The sequence below is a fragment of the Mastigoproctus giganteus genome, chromosome 4 (genome assembly GCF_048544385.1).
Source record: "Mastigoproctus giganteus isolate SK-2022 chromosome 4, ASM4854438v1, whole genome shotgun sequence".
NCBI lineage: Eukaryota > Metazoa > Arthropoda > Arachnida > Uropygi > Thelyphonidae > Mastigoproctus > Mastigoproctus giganteus.
This window is the reverse complement of record NC_143578.1, coordinates 164568598-164587553: the sequence shown is the minus strand read 5'-3', so window position 1 is coordinate 164587553 and position 18956 is coordinate 164568598. Positions and strand designations below refer to the sequence as shown.

The window sequence follows — 18956 nt, the reverse complement described above, 5'->3', positions numbered from 1 at the left end:
TTATATGTCATCTGAGAAAGAATATGGATGCCATCAGCATTTAATTTACTCATACTATTTAAAGCTTTAAACACTTCAGTCCTTGGAGGAGCCTAGTTTCCAGATGCTACAATTTACAGAACAGAAGTCTTTCCTGGTGATAGTATCTGTTTGTGTCCTTGACTAATCTTTTTACTCTGTTCTCTACCTATTTCAACTGATTCATATCCTTCCTAAAATTGAGGCTTCCAGGTCTACGTGCAGTACTCCGAAATGAAGCCTAGCCATTGTTTTATATAATGGGATAATCACCTCCGTATCCTTGCCGGCAAAATTCCTGTATATCATCGGCAGTGCTGTCTTAGCAGCCTGTCTACACTGTTCAGAGATCTTCTTATTGGACTGTATAATTACCCCTGGGTCATTTTCATGCTTACCCATCTTGAGTGTCATTCAACCCAGTTGGTATGTTATTCTGATATTACTGCTACCCAAGTAATAATAGCATTTATTAATATTAAACTTCAGTTGCCTCCTCTTGGCCAATCTGCCTAATTTTTATAGATCTTGTTGCAGTAACATACTCTGATTTTTCTGATTAATAAAAATGCAGTAAACTTCAACATTAAACTTTGTCAGCCTTTGTCAATATTGGTAATAAATAGATACAATAGTAAGGGTCCAGGACTGAACCCATGAAATGCAGTGGCAACATAACTAATCTGTTCCTTTATCCATGGCAGTAACTTGTCACTAATGACACACATGCATGGTAAATGCAGTTTCATCATGCTGGAACCAGATCTATTTTCTAAATATTAATTCCCAAAGTTCTTGAGCACACCTCATATGTACCCCAGGGGCCCGTATGTGGTGAGTATGGGCTTGGCACACCCAGGGTCCTGAGCTGGATATCATCATTCTTTTCTTTCTTGGTGATTCCCTTGTACTTCTGACTCTCTCTCTCTCTCTCTCTCTCTCTCTCTCTCTCTCTCTCTCTCTCTCTCTCATAGAGTAAATCAGTTTTTTTTTTTTTTTTTGGCAGCTACAGCAAAAGACTCAGATTTCCTTGCACCATATGGCTAATAATAATAATATGTGTATGCTTCTTAGGTCTCACACATGGAAAATGATGCAAGAAAGCAAGCTTCTATAGCATCAGCCAAAAAAAAAAAAAAAAAACACAATCAATCACCTGCTGGCTGAAGGAAAACTTTTGCACATCTATTCTGCAACCATCCTTCCTCAACTTGAATTTCTGCCCCCTGATATGTGTAGTCTCAAGTGGAAGAATACCATTAACATTCAGCTTACTCAGTCCATTCAAGGTTTTAAACACCTCAATTCAGATCTCCCTACAAGGGCCTAGTCTCAATGTGCTGAAATTTACAGAACTGAGGCCTTTCTAGGTAAGAGCACCCTTTTGTTCCCTTCACCAAATTGGTGGCTCTTCTCTACACCCATTCAAAGGAGGATATTGTTGGGATATCAGAGACGTGGTGTCACACAGATATTAGGAATGCAGAATTGGAATTTGGGGAGTACAGAAAGGATAGACAGGATAGGAAGGGAGGATGGGTTATGCTGTTAATTAAGAAAAACATAAAATCTAAGGAAGTGCATCTAGGTGACATAGATGGACAGTATAATGTTGAGTCAGTTTGGTGTCACATAAGCACTGGGAAAACAAAAATGAGAGTAGGAATGTCTTATAGGCCTAATGAATCTAATGAGTACAATGAACAGTTGTACAGAGAAATAGAATGGGCCAGTAAATCAAATTATGTTATAATGGGGGATTTTAACTTCCCAGATATTGACTGGAACTTTTGGGTTGGTCACTTGCACGCTAGCAAGATTTTTGCAGATTTATTGCACGTTTGTTTTCTGCAGCAGCATAATCAAGAGACAACCAGAGAGGATAATACTCTTGATCTGGTTATCAACAGTGATTATTCATGCATTAAGAATTTGCAGATAAAGGAACCACTAGGTGGCAGTGATCACCGTGTACTGATGTGGGATTTACTTAAAGATATAATTACCATCAGGAGTAAAGGGAAGGGTTTTTGTTTCTGTTAAGGTGACAACAGTGGTCTCAGACAGTTTTTAAATTCTATACAGTGGGACCAACTGATGATGTTACCAACAGCAAATTCTAAGTGGGAGCATTCAAGGAATTAAGTGTGGAAGCTACTAGACTTTTCATGCCGATTAAGAAATACTGTTCAAGGTTTATGCCTACAGGGTTGTCAGATGAACTAATGAGACTTGTGGCAGAGAATAAAAATGTATGGGATGCATATAAATTATCAGGCAACAAAGAAGCCTGTGGCAGATATCAGCTAGTCTGTAATCAAGTCGCAAAGGAGATTAGGCAACCAAAGGCATATTATGAGAAATCTTTGGTGAAGGATGCTAAGAAAAACAGCAAGGACTTCTTTACTTATATAAACTCCAAAAGGAAGGGGATGAATCAGATTGGTTCACTTGATATCGATGGTTCGACTGTTGATGATCCTGCTGAGATAGCTGATAATCTGAATGAGTATTTTCCATCTACATTCACACATGAGGAGTTATTAAGGGAGGAAAATGCCAGTTCATAAAACTGTAACAGGGTGCTTAATGATTTTGTAATTATTGAGAGAAAAGCGGAGGAGAAATTGTTGAAGTTAAACATAAGAAAGGCACCTAGGGTTGATGGAAACTATCCAGTTATAATAAAGGAGACGGCAAAGGAACTAAGCAAGCCCTTAGCCATAATTATGGATGCATCCTTGGACTCAGGGGAAGTCCCCACAGACTGGAGAAGTGCAAATGTTTCCCCAATTCACAAAGTGGGATCTAAGGGTGACACAATTAATTACAGAACAGTTAGTTTAACTTCTGTTCTGGGTAAAATAATGGAGTCACTGGTTAAAGATGCATTGCAGGATCGTCTAGACAAGAATGCAGCAATAATTCAGACAGACAGAGCATGGGTTTGTTAAGGGAAAGTCTTGTCTGAGAAATTTGATTGGATACTATGATATGGTTAGCATTAGCATTAGTAGAGGCATTTGATGCAAGAAAGCAAGCTTATGCAGCATCAGCCAAAAAAAAAAATAAATAATAAATAAATAAAAAATAACCACTTCCACTTCACCCCTCTGTTCGTTCGAAATACCTGTCCAGCTGAGCCTTAAACTTATTTAGGCTATCAACTCCCACAACAAGGGATGGAAGTCTGTTCCACCAACCAACCACCCGCTGGCTAAAGGCAAATTTCCTCACGTCTATCCTACATCTATCTTTCCTCAATTTGAATTTATGCCCTCTCAGGTGATTATTCTGAGCAAGAGGAAGAATCCCATCAGCATTGAGCATGCTCAAACCATTCAAGGCTTTATACACCTCTATCAGATCACCTCGCTGGTGCCTAGTCTCCAGACACTGTAATTTGCAAAACTTCAGCCTTTCTTCGTAAGAGCACCCCTTTTGTTCCATTCACTAATCTTGTTGCCCTTCTCTGTACTCGTTCTAGCATCTCTATATCCTTCTTGAAATGAGGCCTCCAGACCTGTATACAGTACTCTAGGTGTGGCCTGACCATTGCCTTATACAAGGGAATAATCACCTCCTTATCCCTGCTAGAAAAATTCCTATATATCATCGACAATACACCATGAGCTACTCTTGCAGCCCGTCTGCACTGCTCAGAAAACTTCATATCTGCCTGCACAACCACCCCCAGGTCCCTTTCATTCTCTACCACTGTCAGTGTAGTACCACAGAGTTGATATGTTGCTCTGTGGTTGCTGTTTCCCATATGTAGTACTTTTCATTTGTCAATGTTAAACTTCATTTGCCACCTCTCAGCCCATCTACTCAACCTTTCCAGATCCTGTTGCAGTAGCATAGTGTCAGTAGTGTCCTTGACAACCCTGTCAACCTTCATATCGTCTGCAAACTTGGACATTAAGCATGATATACCATCATCAATATCATTTATAAATACAGAAAACAATAATGGACCCAATACTGAACCCTGAGGGACTCCACTAATAACATTAGTCCACAATGAGCAGTGTCCATTGATTACCACTCTCTGTCTTCTCCCCCTCAACCACCCCTTTATCCATAGCAGCAATTTGCCTCCAATGCCACACTGCTCCAATTTGTGCAGCAGTCTTCCATGTGCAACAGTATCAAAAGCCTTTCTAAGATCCAAGTATATAATATCAAAGTTATTCCCTGCATCCAGTTCTTTTGTGACTGCATCATAGTATCCAATCAAATTGGTCAGGCAAGACTTCCCCTTAACAAAACCATGCTGTGTCTGAGCTATAACTGAAGTCTTGTCTAGATGATCTTGCAGTGCTTCTTTAACCAGTGCCTCCATTAATTTTCCGGGAACAGAAGTTAAACTAACAGGTCTATAATTACTTGTGTCGCCCTTTGATCCTCCTTTATGAATTGGGGTCACATTTGCACATCTCCAGTTCATGGGTACTTCCCCTGAGTCCAAGGAAGCTCTCATAATTATGGCTAAGGGTTTGCTTACTTCCTTTGCTGCCTCCTTTAATATAACTGGATAGATCCCATCCACCCCAGGTGCCTTTCTTGTATTTATCTTCAACAATTTCTCCTCCACTTTACTCTCAGTTATTACAAGATTCTCTAGCTTACTGCCAGAGTTGAATACACCTCTGGCATTCCCCTCGCTGAATAACTCCTCTTGTGTGAATGTCGATGCAGAATATTCATTTAGTTTGTTAGCTACCCGAGCAGGATCATCAACAGTTGACCCATCGATATCAAGTGGACCAATTTGATTCATCCCCTTCCTTCTAGAGTTTACATAAGTAAAGAACTCTTTGCTGTTTTTCTTTGCATCCCTTGCCAAAGATTTCTCGTAATCTGCCTTCGCCTGCCTAACCTCCTTTGTAACTTGGTTACAGATCAACTTGTATCTATCATAGGCTTCTGTATCATGTGTTAATTTGTATGTATCCCATACATTTTTCTTCTCTGCCATATGTCTCATTAGTTCATCTGACATCCACTTAGGCCTAAACCTTGAACAATATTTCTTAGTTGGTATGTAAAGCCTAGTAGCTTCCAAGATAAGTTCTTTGAATGCTTCCCATTTTGAATTTGCTGTTGGTAACATCATCAGTTGGTCCCACTGTATAGAATTTAAATACTGTCTGAGTCCATCGTAGTCGCCTTTACGAAAGCAATAACCCTTCCCTTTACCCCTAATGGTAGTTACCTCTTTGAGTAAATCCCACTTCAGCACACGGTGATCACTGCCACCTAGTGGTTCATTTACCTGCAGATTCTTAATGCATGAAGAATCACTATTGATAATCAAATCAAGAGTATTACTCCCTCTAGTTGCCTCCCGAACATGCTGATGTAGAAAACAATCATGCAATACATCCACAAAAGCCTTGCTAGTGTGTGAGTGACCAGCCCCCAAATTCCAGTCAATATCTGGGAAATTAAAATCATCCATTATAAGACTCTCTGATTTACTGGACCTCTCTATTTCCCTGTACAGTTTCTTATTATACTCATCAGAGTCATTAGGCCTATAGCACACTCCTACTCTTAATTTTGATCTCCCAGTACTTACGTCACACCAAACTGACTCGACACTGCACTGTCCAGCAATGTCGACTGGCTTCACTTCCTTGGATTTTATGTATTTCTTAACTAATAGCATAACCCCCTCCTCCCTTCCTATCCTGTCAATCCTTTCTGTAGACATTGTACTCCCCAAATTCCAGTTCTGCATTCCTTATATCTGTGTGACACCACGTCTCTGAAATCCCCACAATATCTGCCTTTGATGTTTTGAGCAATACCTCAAATTCATCAAATTTATTTACTCAACTCCTAGCATTGGTGTACACGCAAGTATACATGCACCTGTTCTTTTTCTTAGCTACCCTAACACAACCCATGTGTTTACTTGTACCCCAATGATTCCCAGCAGTCTCTGAAATATTCTGCATCTTATTTTCCAGGCTGCGGTTCATTCCAATAGAAGCTATAAAATAGAAGTTACAAAGGAATTAGATGCAAAAGAAATAATTTTGATATCATATACTTGGATTTCAGGAAAGCTTTTGTCACTGTTGCACATGGAAGACTACTGTACAGATTGGAGCAGTATGGTATTAAGGGTAAGTTGCTACAATGGATAAAAGGGTGGTTGAGTGGGAAAAGACAAAGAGTGGTAAACAATGGATGCTGCTCTTTGTGGACTAATATTATTAGTGGAGTCCCACAGGATTTGGTGTTGGGCCCACTTTTGTTTTGTATATTTATCTATGATATTGATGATGGTATATCAGGCTTAATGTTGAAGTTTGCAGATGATGCAAAGGTTGTCAGGGTTGTTAATGACAGTGTGCTACTGCCACAGTATCTAGAAAATTTAGGCAGAAAGGCTGAGAAGTGGCAATTGACAATTGCCAAATACTGCATATGAGTAGAAGTAATCCCAGAGGTACGTACCAACTGTGTGGTGTTACACTTAGGGTGGTAGAAAATGAAAAAAAGGCCTGGGAGTGATGGTGCAGTCAGATATGAACATTTATGAGCAATGAAGACAAGCTGCCAGAGCAGGTCAAGGGGTATTGTCAGTGATATACAGGAATTTTGCTAGCACGGAAAAGGTGATTATACCTTTGTATAAGGCAATGGTCGGGTCATACCTTGAGTACTGGTCTTGGAGGCCTCATTTTAGGAAGGATGTGGAGTTGCTTGAGTATGTGCAGAGAAGGGCAACAAGGTTGGTGAGGGAAACAATGAGGGTTTTCTTACTAAGAAAGGCTTTAAGTTCTGCAAATTGCAGTGCCTGGTCAGCAAATTGCTGACTGGGCACCTACTAGGTGATCTGATTGAGGTGTATAAGACCTTGAATGACTTGAGCACGCTGAATTCTGTTGGGATTCTTGCACTTGCTCAGATTACGAACCTGAGGGAGCATAAATTCAAATTGAGGAAAGGCTCAAGGAGGAACTGGACAAAATTTTAGAGGGAATGGTTGTGTGAATTTTTTTTTTTTTTTTTTTTTTTTTGGCTGATGCTACATAAGCTAATATGCTTGCTTTCTTCCATCACATGCCTCTATTATTACTACTATTCTAGAAGCGCTACATTCTTCCTATAGTGAGGCCTCCAGACTTGTATACAGCACTCAAAATGCGGCCTAACCATTTCCTTACACAAAGGGATAATCACTTCCTTATCCCTGCTAGAAAAGTTTCTGTATATCATTGAAACATCCCATAAGCTGTCATAGTATTATGTCTGCACTGCTCCAAGAATTTCATAGCCAATTGCACAGTTACTCCAAATTATCTTTCATTATCTACTAACTTCAGTATAGTACCACACGGTTTATAAGTTACTCTGGGATTACTGCTGCCCATGTGCAGTACCTTGCATTTGTTAATATTTTGTCTTCAACCGCCATTTCTCTGTCCATTGATGCAATATTCCTAGATGTTGTTGCAGTGTCTCACCCTGGTAACTGTCATTTACACCCTGCCAACCTTTTGTTTTGTATATTTAGCCTAATATATCTTTATCTATATCATTGATAAATATTGAAAACAACAATAGACCCAGCACTGAACCCTCAAACTCCACTAATAACATTAGTCCACAAAGAGCAGTGCCCATTGTTAACCACTCTGTGTTTTTTCTTCCACTTAACCATCCCTTTATCCATAGCAGTAACTTGCCCATAATGCAACATTGCTCCAGTTTGTACAGCAGTCTCTTATGTACAACAGTATCAAAAGCCTTCCTGAAATCCAAGTACTGTATATGATGTGAAAATTATTTTGACATAATATAGTTAGTCAGATTGGTTCATCATCATCATCATCAGCCATTTTCAATCCACTGCAGGATGAAGGCCTCTCCAGCAACTTTCCAGTTCCTTCTGTTTTGAGCACTGGCCATCCATTTACTACCCACAAACTCATGAATTTCATCTATCCATCTCCGCCTTTATCTTCCAGGTTTTCTTCTAGCTCCTCTTGGATACCATTCTGTTATTTTCTTAGTCCATCTGTCATCATGTCTTCGAGCTATGTGTCCTGCCCAAGACCATTTTAGTTGTTTAGTTTTGATAAGAATGTCCTTTACTTGAGTTTGCTGCCTAATCCATGTGTTTCTCTTCTCATCTAACAGTCTGATTCCCAATATGATTCGTTCCATTCTTCGCTGTGTAGTTCTCAGCTTCTCTTCCATTCTTTTGGTGAGTGCCCAAGTTTCACTTCCATAAGTCATGGTGGGGAGTATACATTGGTTCATTATTTTACGTTTCAGACAAACTGGGATATTGCTCTTCAGTATGTGACTATATTTCCTCAATGCTATCCATCCAAAATTTATTCTTCTCTTGACTTCCGGCCATTTATCATTATTACAGTTAATAACTTGTCCCAGATAAGTATATGACTCCACCTTTTCAATTACTGCTCCTTCAATCATTATTTCCCTTTCCGTGGCATACTTGTTCATCATTACTTTTGTTTTAGCCATATTCATCTTTAGTCCAAAATCCTTACTAGCTGTGCATAACTGATTAAGATTTTCCTCTAATTCTTTGGGATCGTGGCTTATGACCACAATGTCATCTGCAAATCGTAAATGGTTTAGGTACTCTAGGTTCACATTGACTCCTTTCTGCAACCAGTCTAATCTTCTGAAAGCTTCCTCAAGGGCAGCAGTAAACAGCTTCGGAGATATTGCGTCTCCTTGTCGAACTCCTTTCTCGATTTTAAATTTGCTACTGTCTTTGTCTAGTCTAATAAAGAAGGTAGCACTCTCATATATTTTCTTCAAAATCATAATATATAGGGTATCTATGCCTTGTCTTTCCAGTGCCCGAAACGTTGCGTTATGCTGTATGGAGTCAAATGCCTTTTCATAATCCACAAATGCCAGGCATAATGGTGTTTTATATTCATTTGCTTTCTCCATTAGCTGTGATATTACGTGAAGGTGATCCATAGTTGAGAATCCTGTCCTAAAGCCAGCTTGCTCTTTCGGTTGATTCTCATCAAGTATTCTTTCTAATCTGTTAGTAATGACCCTTGTGAACAACTTGTAGATGCGGGATAACAAGCTAATTGGTCTATAATTTCCAATTTCTGATTTATCTCCTTTCTTATGCAGCAAAACTATGATTGCATTATTCCACTGCTTAGGCGTCACACCTTTTCTAATGCACTTTGTGAAGAGCCTTGCCAGTTTTTGTGTTATGTCTCTTCCTCCCAATTTTAACAACTATACAGTAACTTCATCTTACCCCGGGGATTTCCGATTCTTCAATTTTTCAATGCATGTTCTACCTCATCAGGAAGAATATCGGGTATGTCGTATGTGTTGCTACTTTGCAATCCATCTTCCCCACTGCTGTTATCATTCTCCTGCTCCTTGCATAATTCTATGTAGTAGTCTTCTGCTATATGAATTATGCCTTCTCTGCTGTTTATAAGTACACCATCGCTATTCTTCAGTTTCAGTATCATTTGTCTTTCTGTATTACTGCTCGTGGCTGCTGATTTAAATCCTTTGTTTTCCCTTAATGCTTGTTCTACTTTTCTTGTGTTAAATCTTCTTATGTCCTCTCTGAGTCTCTTTCTAATGGCTTTGCATAACTCAGTATACTCAATTTTCTCCCTGTCAGTGTTTTTCTTGCTCTTCATTTGTCGTCTTCGGTTCATCATGACAAGTGTTTCTTGACTAATTTTTTCTTCTTTGGATTTCTTTTTCCCTATAGGTTTCTTGGGCTTTATCACTTTCAAAAAGTTGTAATATTCCTCGTCGATATCTTGGTCCTGAGCCGTCTGCAGAAGCTCAAACTTGTTCTTAAGTTCCAGTACATACTGCTTTTTCTCCTCCTCTGTTATCTCAAAGACCTTTGTATTATTTACTCGAGTCAGTTTTTTTCCTTTCCTTTCCTACATCTATATCAAGTGTACATCTTACCATTCTGTGATCACTTCCAACATTTACCTTATTCAGGACGGTAACATCATTCACAATATATCTTCTGTTAGTGAGGATGAAGTCGATTTCATTAGTTGTTAATCCATTTGGACTCTTCCATGTCCACTTTCTGTTCACCCTTTTCTTGAAAACAGTGTTCATTACTGACAGTCCTTGAGATTCTGCAAATTCCACAAGTCTTTCACCAATTCCAAAATTTCCTATAGTTCCTCTTTCTGCACTGTTTTGCCTTTTTCCAACCTTAGCATTGAAGTCCCCCATAATAATAGTGTAGTGGGTTTTCTGCTCATCTAGAAGACTCTCAATTTCAGTGTACATTTCTTCAACCTCTTCATCATCATGGCTCGATGTTGGTGCATAAATCATTATAATCTTTAGCTTGTACCTCTTAGAAATCTTGAGTATTAGTCTTGACACCCTTGGTGATGCACTTTTGAATTCCAAAATGTTGTTTTTAAAATCTTTATGGACCAGAAACCCAACTCCACCTTCACTCCTTTCACTGTTTCCATTGGTGTACAGCAGATTTCCACTTGATAAACTTATAAGTGATTCATTTCTTCTTCTTGTTTCAGCCAAACCGATGATATTCCAATTCACATTTTCTAATTCCTTTTCCAGCTCTAATATCCTGTCTTCACCGATGAGTGTTCTTACGTTATAACAGGCCAAGTTCAGTTTCCGTACATGGCAGCCTGGTCGTCCCCAGAGATTCTTAGCACCCTCTGCTTCCACTCTGATCCTCTCGCTGCCGTAAGAGGGAGAGTGAAAGCTGATAACCATATTTGATAACCATTTAGGCCTAAACCTTGAACAATATTTCTTAATAAGTATGAAACTTTTAGTAGCTTCCACAATTAATTCCTTGAATGCTTCCCACTTAGAATTTACTGTTGGTAACATCATCAGTTGATCCCACTGTACACAATTTAAAAACTGTCTGAGACCACTGTACTCAACTTTAAGGAAGCAAAAACCCTTTCCTTTACCCCTGATGGTAATTATATTTTTAAGTAAGTCCCACATCAGTACACTGTGATCAGTGCCACCTAGTGGTTCCTTTATCTTCAAATTCCTAATACACGAATGATCACTGCTGATAATCAGATCAAGAGTATTACCCACTCTGGTTGCCTCTCGAACATGCTGCTACAGAAAACAATCATCCAATAAATCCACAAAAGTCTTACTAGTGTGTGAGTGACCAACCCACAAGTTCCAGTCAGTATCTGGGAAGTTAAAATCCCCCATTATAAGACATTCTGATTTACTAGCCCAATGTTATTTCTCTGTACAATTGTTCATTGTACTCATTCGAGTCATTAGGCCTATAACACACTCCTACTCTTATTTTTGCTTTCGCAGTGCTTATGTCACACCAAACTGACTCAACGGTGCACTATTTATCTATATCAACTGGATGCACTTCTTTTGATTTTATGTTTTTCTTAATTAACAGCATGACACCTCCTCCCTTCCTATCCTTTCTGTACACATTGTACTCCCCAAATTCCAATTCTGCATTCCTAATATCAGTGTGACACCACGTCTCTGATATCTCAATAATATCCGCCTTTGATGTCTTGACCATTCCTTCAAATTCATCAAATTTATTTAATATACTTCTAGCATTGGTATACATGCACCTATTCCTACTTACCCTGACACATCCCATATACCCATCTGTTTCACGATGACTGCCATCAGTCCCTGAAACCCCCAACACCCCTTGCTCCAAGTCGCTACTTATTCCAATTTGTGAGACAAGACTTTCCCTTAACATACCCATGCTGTGCCTGAACTGTAGCTGCAGTCTTGTCTAGGTGATCTTGCAGTTCTTCTTTAATGAAGGACTCCATTATTTTCCCTGGAACATAAGTTAAACTAATAGGTCTGTAATTACTCATGTCACCCTTTTGGGATCAAAGAAGGGCTAGCCACTACAGTATATTAAACCTAACAGGTTCTAATGTTTAAGTATGCTGTTGTTTTGATTATATTTACACCACTATAGCTACATACTCATATTAAAAGCATGTGGTCGCCCTCCAATGAGTCACTATATTTGTTTTCATTGGGAATCAACATTTTTGGCTCGACTTGCATTTTTGGCAGTGTTGTGTTTGATCCTATTTGAGAAACCCCATCACATCAGGAATCTACCTGCAAATTAGTAATTATATCAAATTGAAAAGAAAGATGTGAATGATATGAGAGCATCAGATTGATTAATATTAGCTGTGATGTAAAGGAATCCTAAGCTTTTGTTGCACCAGCCAAAAAAATAAAAATAAAGTACCTATTTGGCTCCCTCATCGTAGCAGTAGTAGTAGTAGTAGTGGTGGTGGTGGCGGCATGTGATGCAAGAAAGCAAGTGTATGATCTTATGCAATATCAGCCAAAAAAAAAAAAAAAAATTTACAAAACAATTCTCTCTAAATGTTTGTCCAGTTCCTCCTTAAATTTATTTAACCTATCAACTTCCACAACCACAAATGGAAGTTTGTTCCAGCAATTCACCACCCTCTGGCTAGAAGCAAATTTCCACACATCTATTCTACCTCTGTCTTTCCTTAATTTTAATTTATGCCCCCTTAGGTTCGTAATCTGAACAAGTGGAAGAATCCTATCAGAATTCAGCGTGCTCAACCCATTCGAGGCCTTATACATCTCAATCAGTTCACCTTGCAGGTGCCTAGTCTCCAGCCACTGCAATTTGCAGAACTTAGCCTCTCTTGGTAAGAGGATCCCTTCATTCCCCTCACCAATCTTGTTGTCCTTCTTTGTACACGCACAAGCAAATCTACAACCTTCCTAAAATGAGTCATCCAAACCAGTACGCAGTACTCAAGGCGTGGCCTGACCATTGCCTTATACAGAGGGACAATCACCTCCTTTTCCCTGCTAGCAAAATTCCTATATATCATTGACCTGCCCTGGCAGCCTGTCTGCATTGCTCAGAAAACTTCATATCTGACTGCACAATTACTCCCAGGTCTTTTTCATTTTCTACCACCTTAAGTGTAGTACCACACAGTTGGTACGTTTCTCTGGGGTTACTTCTACCCATATGCAGTACTTTGCATTTGTCAAGGTTAAACTTCAGTTGCCACTTCTCAGCCCATTTGCCCAAATTTTCTAGATCCTGTTGCAATAGCACACTGCCATTACTGTCATTAACAACCCTGCCAACCTTTGTATCATCTGCAAACTTCGACACTAAGCCTGATATACATCAATCATCAATATCATTGATAAATATACAAAACAACGGTGGACCCAACACCGAACCCTGTGAGACTTCACTATTAACATTAGTCCATGAAGAGTAGCACCCATTGATTACCACCAATTGTCTTCTCCCACTCAACCATCCTTTTATCCATTGTAGCAATTTACCTTTAATACCATTCTGCCAATTTGGTAGAATCCAAAGACTGCTGTACAAATCCAATTTGTACAGTAGTCTTCCATGCGCAACAGTGTCAAAAGCTTTCCTGAAATCCAAGTATATGATATCAAAATTATTTTTTGCATCCAGTTCCTTTGTAACCATATAATAACCAATCAAATTTGTCAGACAAGACTTTCCCTTAACAAACCCATGCTGTGTCTGAATTATTGCTGCAGTCTTGTCTCGATGATCCTGCAATGAATCTTTAACTAGTGACTCCATTATTTTACCCAGAACAGAAGTTAAACTAACTGGTCTGTAATTACTCGTGTCACCCTTCGATCCCCTTTGTGAATTGGGGATACATTTGCACATCTACAGTCCGTGGGGACTTTCCATGAGTCCAGGGATGCTCTCATAATTATGGCTAAAGGTTTGCTTACTTCCTTTGCCACCTCCTTTAATATAACTGGATAGATCCCATCCACCCCAAGTGTAGACAACATTTGAATTTCATAATACTGTCTGCCTCCTCCACGCATGGAGGAAACTAATTCTAGTAATTAACAGCTCGCTGACTAAAAATAGCTGATGTTGACTATTTGCTTGATTAAATTTATGATTTTATTTCTTAATTATCTCTTTTTGTAATTTTATTATTTGTATTGTAACATCTGTATATTATTATTATTATTATTATCCATATGGTGCAGTGAAGCCTGAGGCTTATGCTGCACCGACCAAAAAAAAAATTTGAGAGAGAGAGAGAGTAGTAGAAAGGAATTGCCAAGAAAGAGAAGAATGATGATATCCAGCTTAGGACCCTGTATGTGCAGAGCCCATACTCACCAGACTGTTATTTTACCCTCAGATCCAGGGACAAAATGGCTTCAATATGGAGAATATTGGAAATAAATATATCCTGTTTCATATTTCTGAGTACAGAATAATATGATAAAAAAAATAATTGATAAGATTAATTAAATTATAAAATAAAATGCATATTAAATTTTATACTTTTAAGCAGATTATCCCCTGATGGTTTTTTTTTTTTTTTTTTTTTTGTTTTTTTTTTTCAGCTAGCAGGATTTTAACTATTTAGTTAATGCAATGGTATGAATTGTCACAGCAGAACATACTTTCTCTTCATAAATTTGCTGACCATTGCATAACTTTCAAACAAATGTTATTTGAAAGGTGTGTGTGATACAAAAGAAACTTGTTATGAAGTCAACATTTTGTTCTGCTGCGAGCATTAAGACAAGTGCATTAGCTAAGTTGTTGAAATCCTACTAGTGAAAAACAAACAAGAGAACAAGATAGCCCATATAATTTTATTAATACCAAATAGCATTAACTGTTATTTTATAATAATTGATTTTGATAATTAAAATTAATTTTATTTTTAAAATCATAAATTCAGTTATTTGGAGTCTTTTCTTTAACTCTATTTGGCACCTATGGCACTTGCCATAGCCTAAAAATATATGTGATAACTTTCCATTCTTGTGGGTTAACTTTATATAGAGATATTCTAAAAATCTGGAACATTCCAGTGATTGTTCCTGGAAACTGGGGATGTCTGGTAACCCTATTATACAGTGCAGTATTTTGCTTAATTGGGCAGCTTCTTTAATATCCAAGGAAGCTGCCCAGTAACATTTCTAGATAAACTATTATAAAGTTGAGATTCTATCTTTATAAGAACCATTTTATAATGAATTTACCATATCATATACATGTTTCTTCCTACATATTATGCTCTTGATATATAAAATTATTTCATATTTCTCTTTCATGGTACACCAGATTTTTTTTTTTTTTTTTTATATATATAGGTAAGGGCTGGAGAATCTTTGATGAAACTGATTTCAGATATTAAGCAGTATTTAATTTTGAATGACTTTCTGTCAGTAAATGAGTCAATTTCACAGAAGTCCAAGATGTGTTATGCAGTTCAAGAAAGTATTGATTCAAAACTGGCCACACTTAGAGACGATATTGCAGCTGAGTTGTATGAGCTTGAAGAAGAGTATTACTCATCAGTTTATAAATCAAAACTTTCTGACAATTTTTAAAATTGATCTTAATGTAAAAATAAATTGTATTTTGATACATACAACAAAGAAAATCAAGAGCCTTGATGCAGTTTTCAAGACAGTTTTTGCATTTTATTTTTCAGTTGTCACAGATCCAGTTTTTGCATAATAGATCAAGTTTCCACTTGTGAGGAAGTTGTGTTCCTACCTTTGAATCCAGTGTAAATTATTATCAGTGTTAGCTGTATGCTGCAAATAAGCCCTAGGCTTTTTGTGCACTGCCAAAAAAATAGCTAAATTTAATAAACCACCTGTTTGAGTCCTTCTTTCATCTGAGCTTTGAATTACCTCAAGCTGTCAGCCTCAACAGACCATGGAGGCAACTTATTCCAATAATTAACAACTCTCTGCCTTAAAGGAAGCTTCCAGCAATTCAGTCTAAACCTTTTCCCCTGTAATTTGAAATTTTAGCTCCTAGTACTGGAATCATAACAGTGAAAATTTCACCCTCATTCATTTTATTTTCACTTCTCAGATCTTTATTTTAGCTCACTCAAATCTCCTCTGAGATGTCTAGTTTCCAAGTTCTGCCCACATATTCAAAGTATTTCCTCATATGACTATCCTTTTGCTAATCTCACCAAGCACATTGCCTATCTTTGGGCCCTTTCAAGAATCTCAATGTCTTTTTCAAGTGTGGAATACTGTCTCCTTATATGGATACAGTATTCCAACTGTGGTCTCATAATTGACTTATACAGTTGTATTATTACCTCACTATCTCTACTAGCAAATACAGTGGATTCCGGTTATTTGGGCCACTGATTAATCAGGGCAGCCATTTATTTGGGACAAATCTTAAAGAACAGAACCCAATCAAAAAAATAGCCAGGGTTTACTTCGCTTAATTGGGACAACATGCTGTTTAATCAGGGCAGGAGACCGCAGCACTCGAAATTACCCTACGATTGTCTCCGGCCATACCACATGGTTCGGTCGGATTTCTGGAGGTCATAACCATAAAACAATAAAAACAATTAACAGTCCTCTGTTTATTGGGCCTTTCTGTTAGTGCTTCAATCATATAAAAAAATTTATTTTCAGAATCTGCTCTTCATTCCTATTTTTTACACTTCGTAACTTGTTACTCCATTCTCACTTGTGAGTATCGTGTTACTTGCGATTTGTGTGTACCATGTTCTTTATTATTGATTACTTATCTTTTTTACTGTTTTAAATTTTAACTCCCACCCACAAATTTCAGTGAACAGAAATGTCAACTAGTTAGTATGTACATATTACAGTACATATTAATTAAGCTATGCATGTAAGCATAAATTTATTTTTATTTTGCTAACCTGTGGAAAATATTCTTCTGATTTTCACATATCACTAATTTTTTTAATTGGCAATGTAATAAAGTCTAAATTTGTATTTAATACAGTATATCTTTACTTTTATAGCCTGTAGATAATATTCCTCCTGTTTTTTTTTCGCTAATTAGAATTGCTGTTTAATAGAATTAAACTTTAATTCACAAACGTGATCACAATGACCGGCGCTTACTACATGTCGTATAGTGCAGGGCTTCCCAAACTTTCTCGATTCACGGCTGTTTGTTTGTTTGTTATTTGGTTTTTAGGAGCATTAGCAACTAGGGCCATATTGCTCCAGGATATGTTTGGTCATTCCCTGACCTTTCCACATCCTCTGTATTTGGTGGTGACGGGCTCGAAACCCGGTCTAATCAAGAAGCGTGTGCTACACACTGCTGTTCCTTCCTACCTGGTTACGGAGGCGCCTTTGATTCACGGCGCCCTTAGTGTCCCAGTAATTTTTTCATGGCACCCCTAGGCCAAAAGAAATACCTAACACAGTGGTTTTCGACCTTTTAATAATCCAATTCTCTCTGTGTATATATATATTTAAATTTTTTTTATTATAATAATATAATTATAAACAGAATTACAATTCATAATACAAATTATATATACTTATATAATTTTATTCTTTATGTAGAGGTACTAAATAAACATCAATTATAGATCACCACAAAATTAAAAAAGATACCGTAAAACGGATACCGTACACCTTTTTATAATGCAATAAATAAATAAATTAAAAAAATAATAATAATTATTTTTTAAATAACTTAAACCTAAATTACATGGCACCTCTGGAATGTTATTGCGGCACCCTAATGTGCCACGGCACACCGGTTGAAAACCACTGGTATAGTGTGTGGTACTTTACTATGGTGAGTCCATCGTACAAAAAATCAATTGTAAAGCTATATTTTTAACTATTTATGTGAAACTTCGCATAATTGGGGCAGCCGCTTAATCGGGCCAAAATGCACAAGTCCAAATGTGTCCAAATTAACCGGAATCGACTGTATTTGATGCTGCCTGTGTATGCTGCTCGGAGAACTTAATGTCTCAACTGTTATTGTAACTCCCAAAAACTTTCCTCTTCTGTGGTTTTAGTTGAACTCCACCAAGTGTACGTTATTTTGAGATTGCTATTTCCCAGTTGTGAGAGCTTGCACTTGCTGCATTAAAATAGTTACCACTTTTCTGACCATCTCTGAAGTCTATCCAAGTCATCCCAAAGCTGCTACATTCATACTGATCATTAACTGTAACTACTGTACTGATCTTGATATCACTGCAAATTTTGACATCATGCCCTCTGTCCATTTATTTTTAAATTTTTTTATAACAGTTGACTACAAAACACATACATGAAATCCTTAAATTATTAAGTTTACATGTGTGTTAATAACTTGTGACATATAAAGCATTTAGGGCGTAAGCCTCAAGCTATGGAAAAGTCTAGACTATGTATAAGTATAGTGCGAGAGCATCAATAATACATAGCCAAATCTGAATGAACAGAATATTAGCAAAGCGGCATCGTTTTAAGTTATATCTCATATTGTGAATACCTTCACAACGAGTTGCCATGATATTGCAACTTGTGACATTTATATTCAAAGAAGCCAAATTTAAAGGACAGCCCTTGAATTTCTACCATGGAATAATTGCCTAAGTAGCTTCACTATGTCTTACAAAAATACAACTAATTCATATTTCCATATATGAAAGTATATTTTGTGAATTCATTTTGTTTTTTTTTTTTATTTTCATCTTTCATCATTCTTCCCATATAATGGCAGTTGATAAGCTTATTTATTTCAATAAAACAAAATCTCATTTAGTTACTAGTGGGACTTTATTTTCTAGATAAAAGTATTTCCATTATTTATTTTAAACTGCTCTTCTCACATCGCAGATGCGTGTTAATATATTTTATTAATATATCTTGTTAATATATTTTATTTAAAAAAAAAAACATCTCCTTCTGAACTCTGGATTTGTCTTAACTAAATACCAGATGGCAGAGAATGAGACCTCTCAACCTATATTTTTGATATTTTATAGTTGCATTTTACATATATAATGCTGCTTAAAAGCAAAATGCACTATGGAACAAGAACATTTGTCAGCATATGCAGA

The 18956-nt window shown here is 37.4% G+C and overlaps 1 protein-coding gene across 1 annotated transcript in view; it reads left to right on the top strand.

The window, feature by feature from the left end:
- Positions 1 to 15833, top strand: part of LOC150087163 (mediator of RNA polymerase II transcription subunit 22-like) — a 32024-nt gene extending 16191 nt beyond the window's left edge. The window contains exon 3 of the mRNA XM_090371862.1: positions 15238 to 15833. Coding sequence (XP_090227988.1) covers positions 15238 to 15477 — 240 coding nt within the window. The 3' untranslated portion in view covers positions 15478 to 15833. The remainder of the gene's footprint in view (positions 1 to 15237) is intronic.
- The last annotated feature ends 3123 nt before the right edge of the window (positions 15834 to 18956 follow it).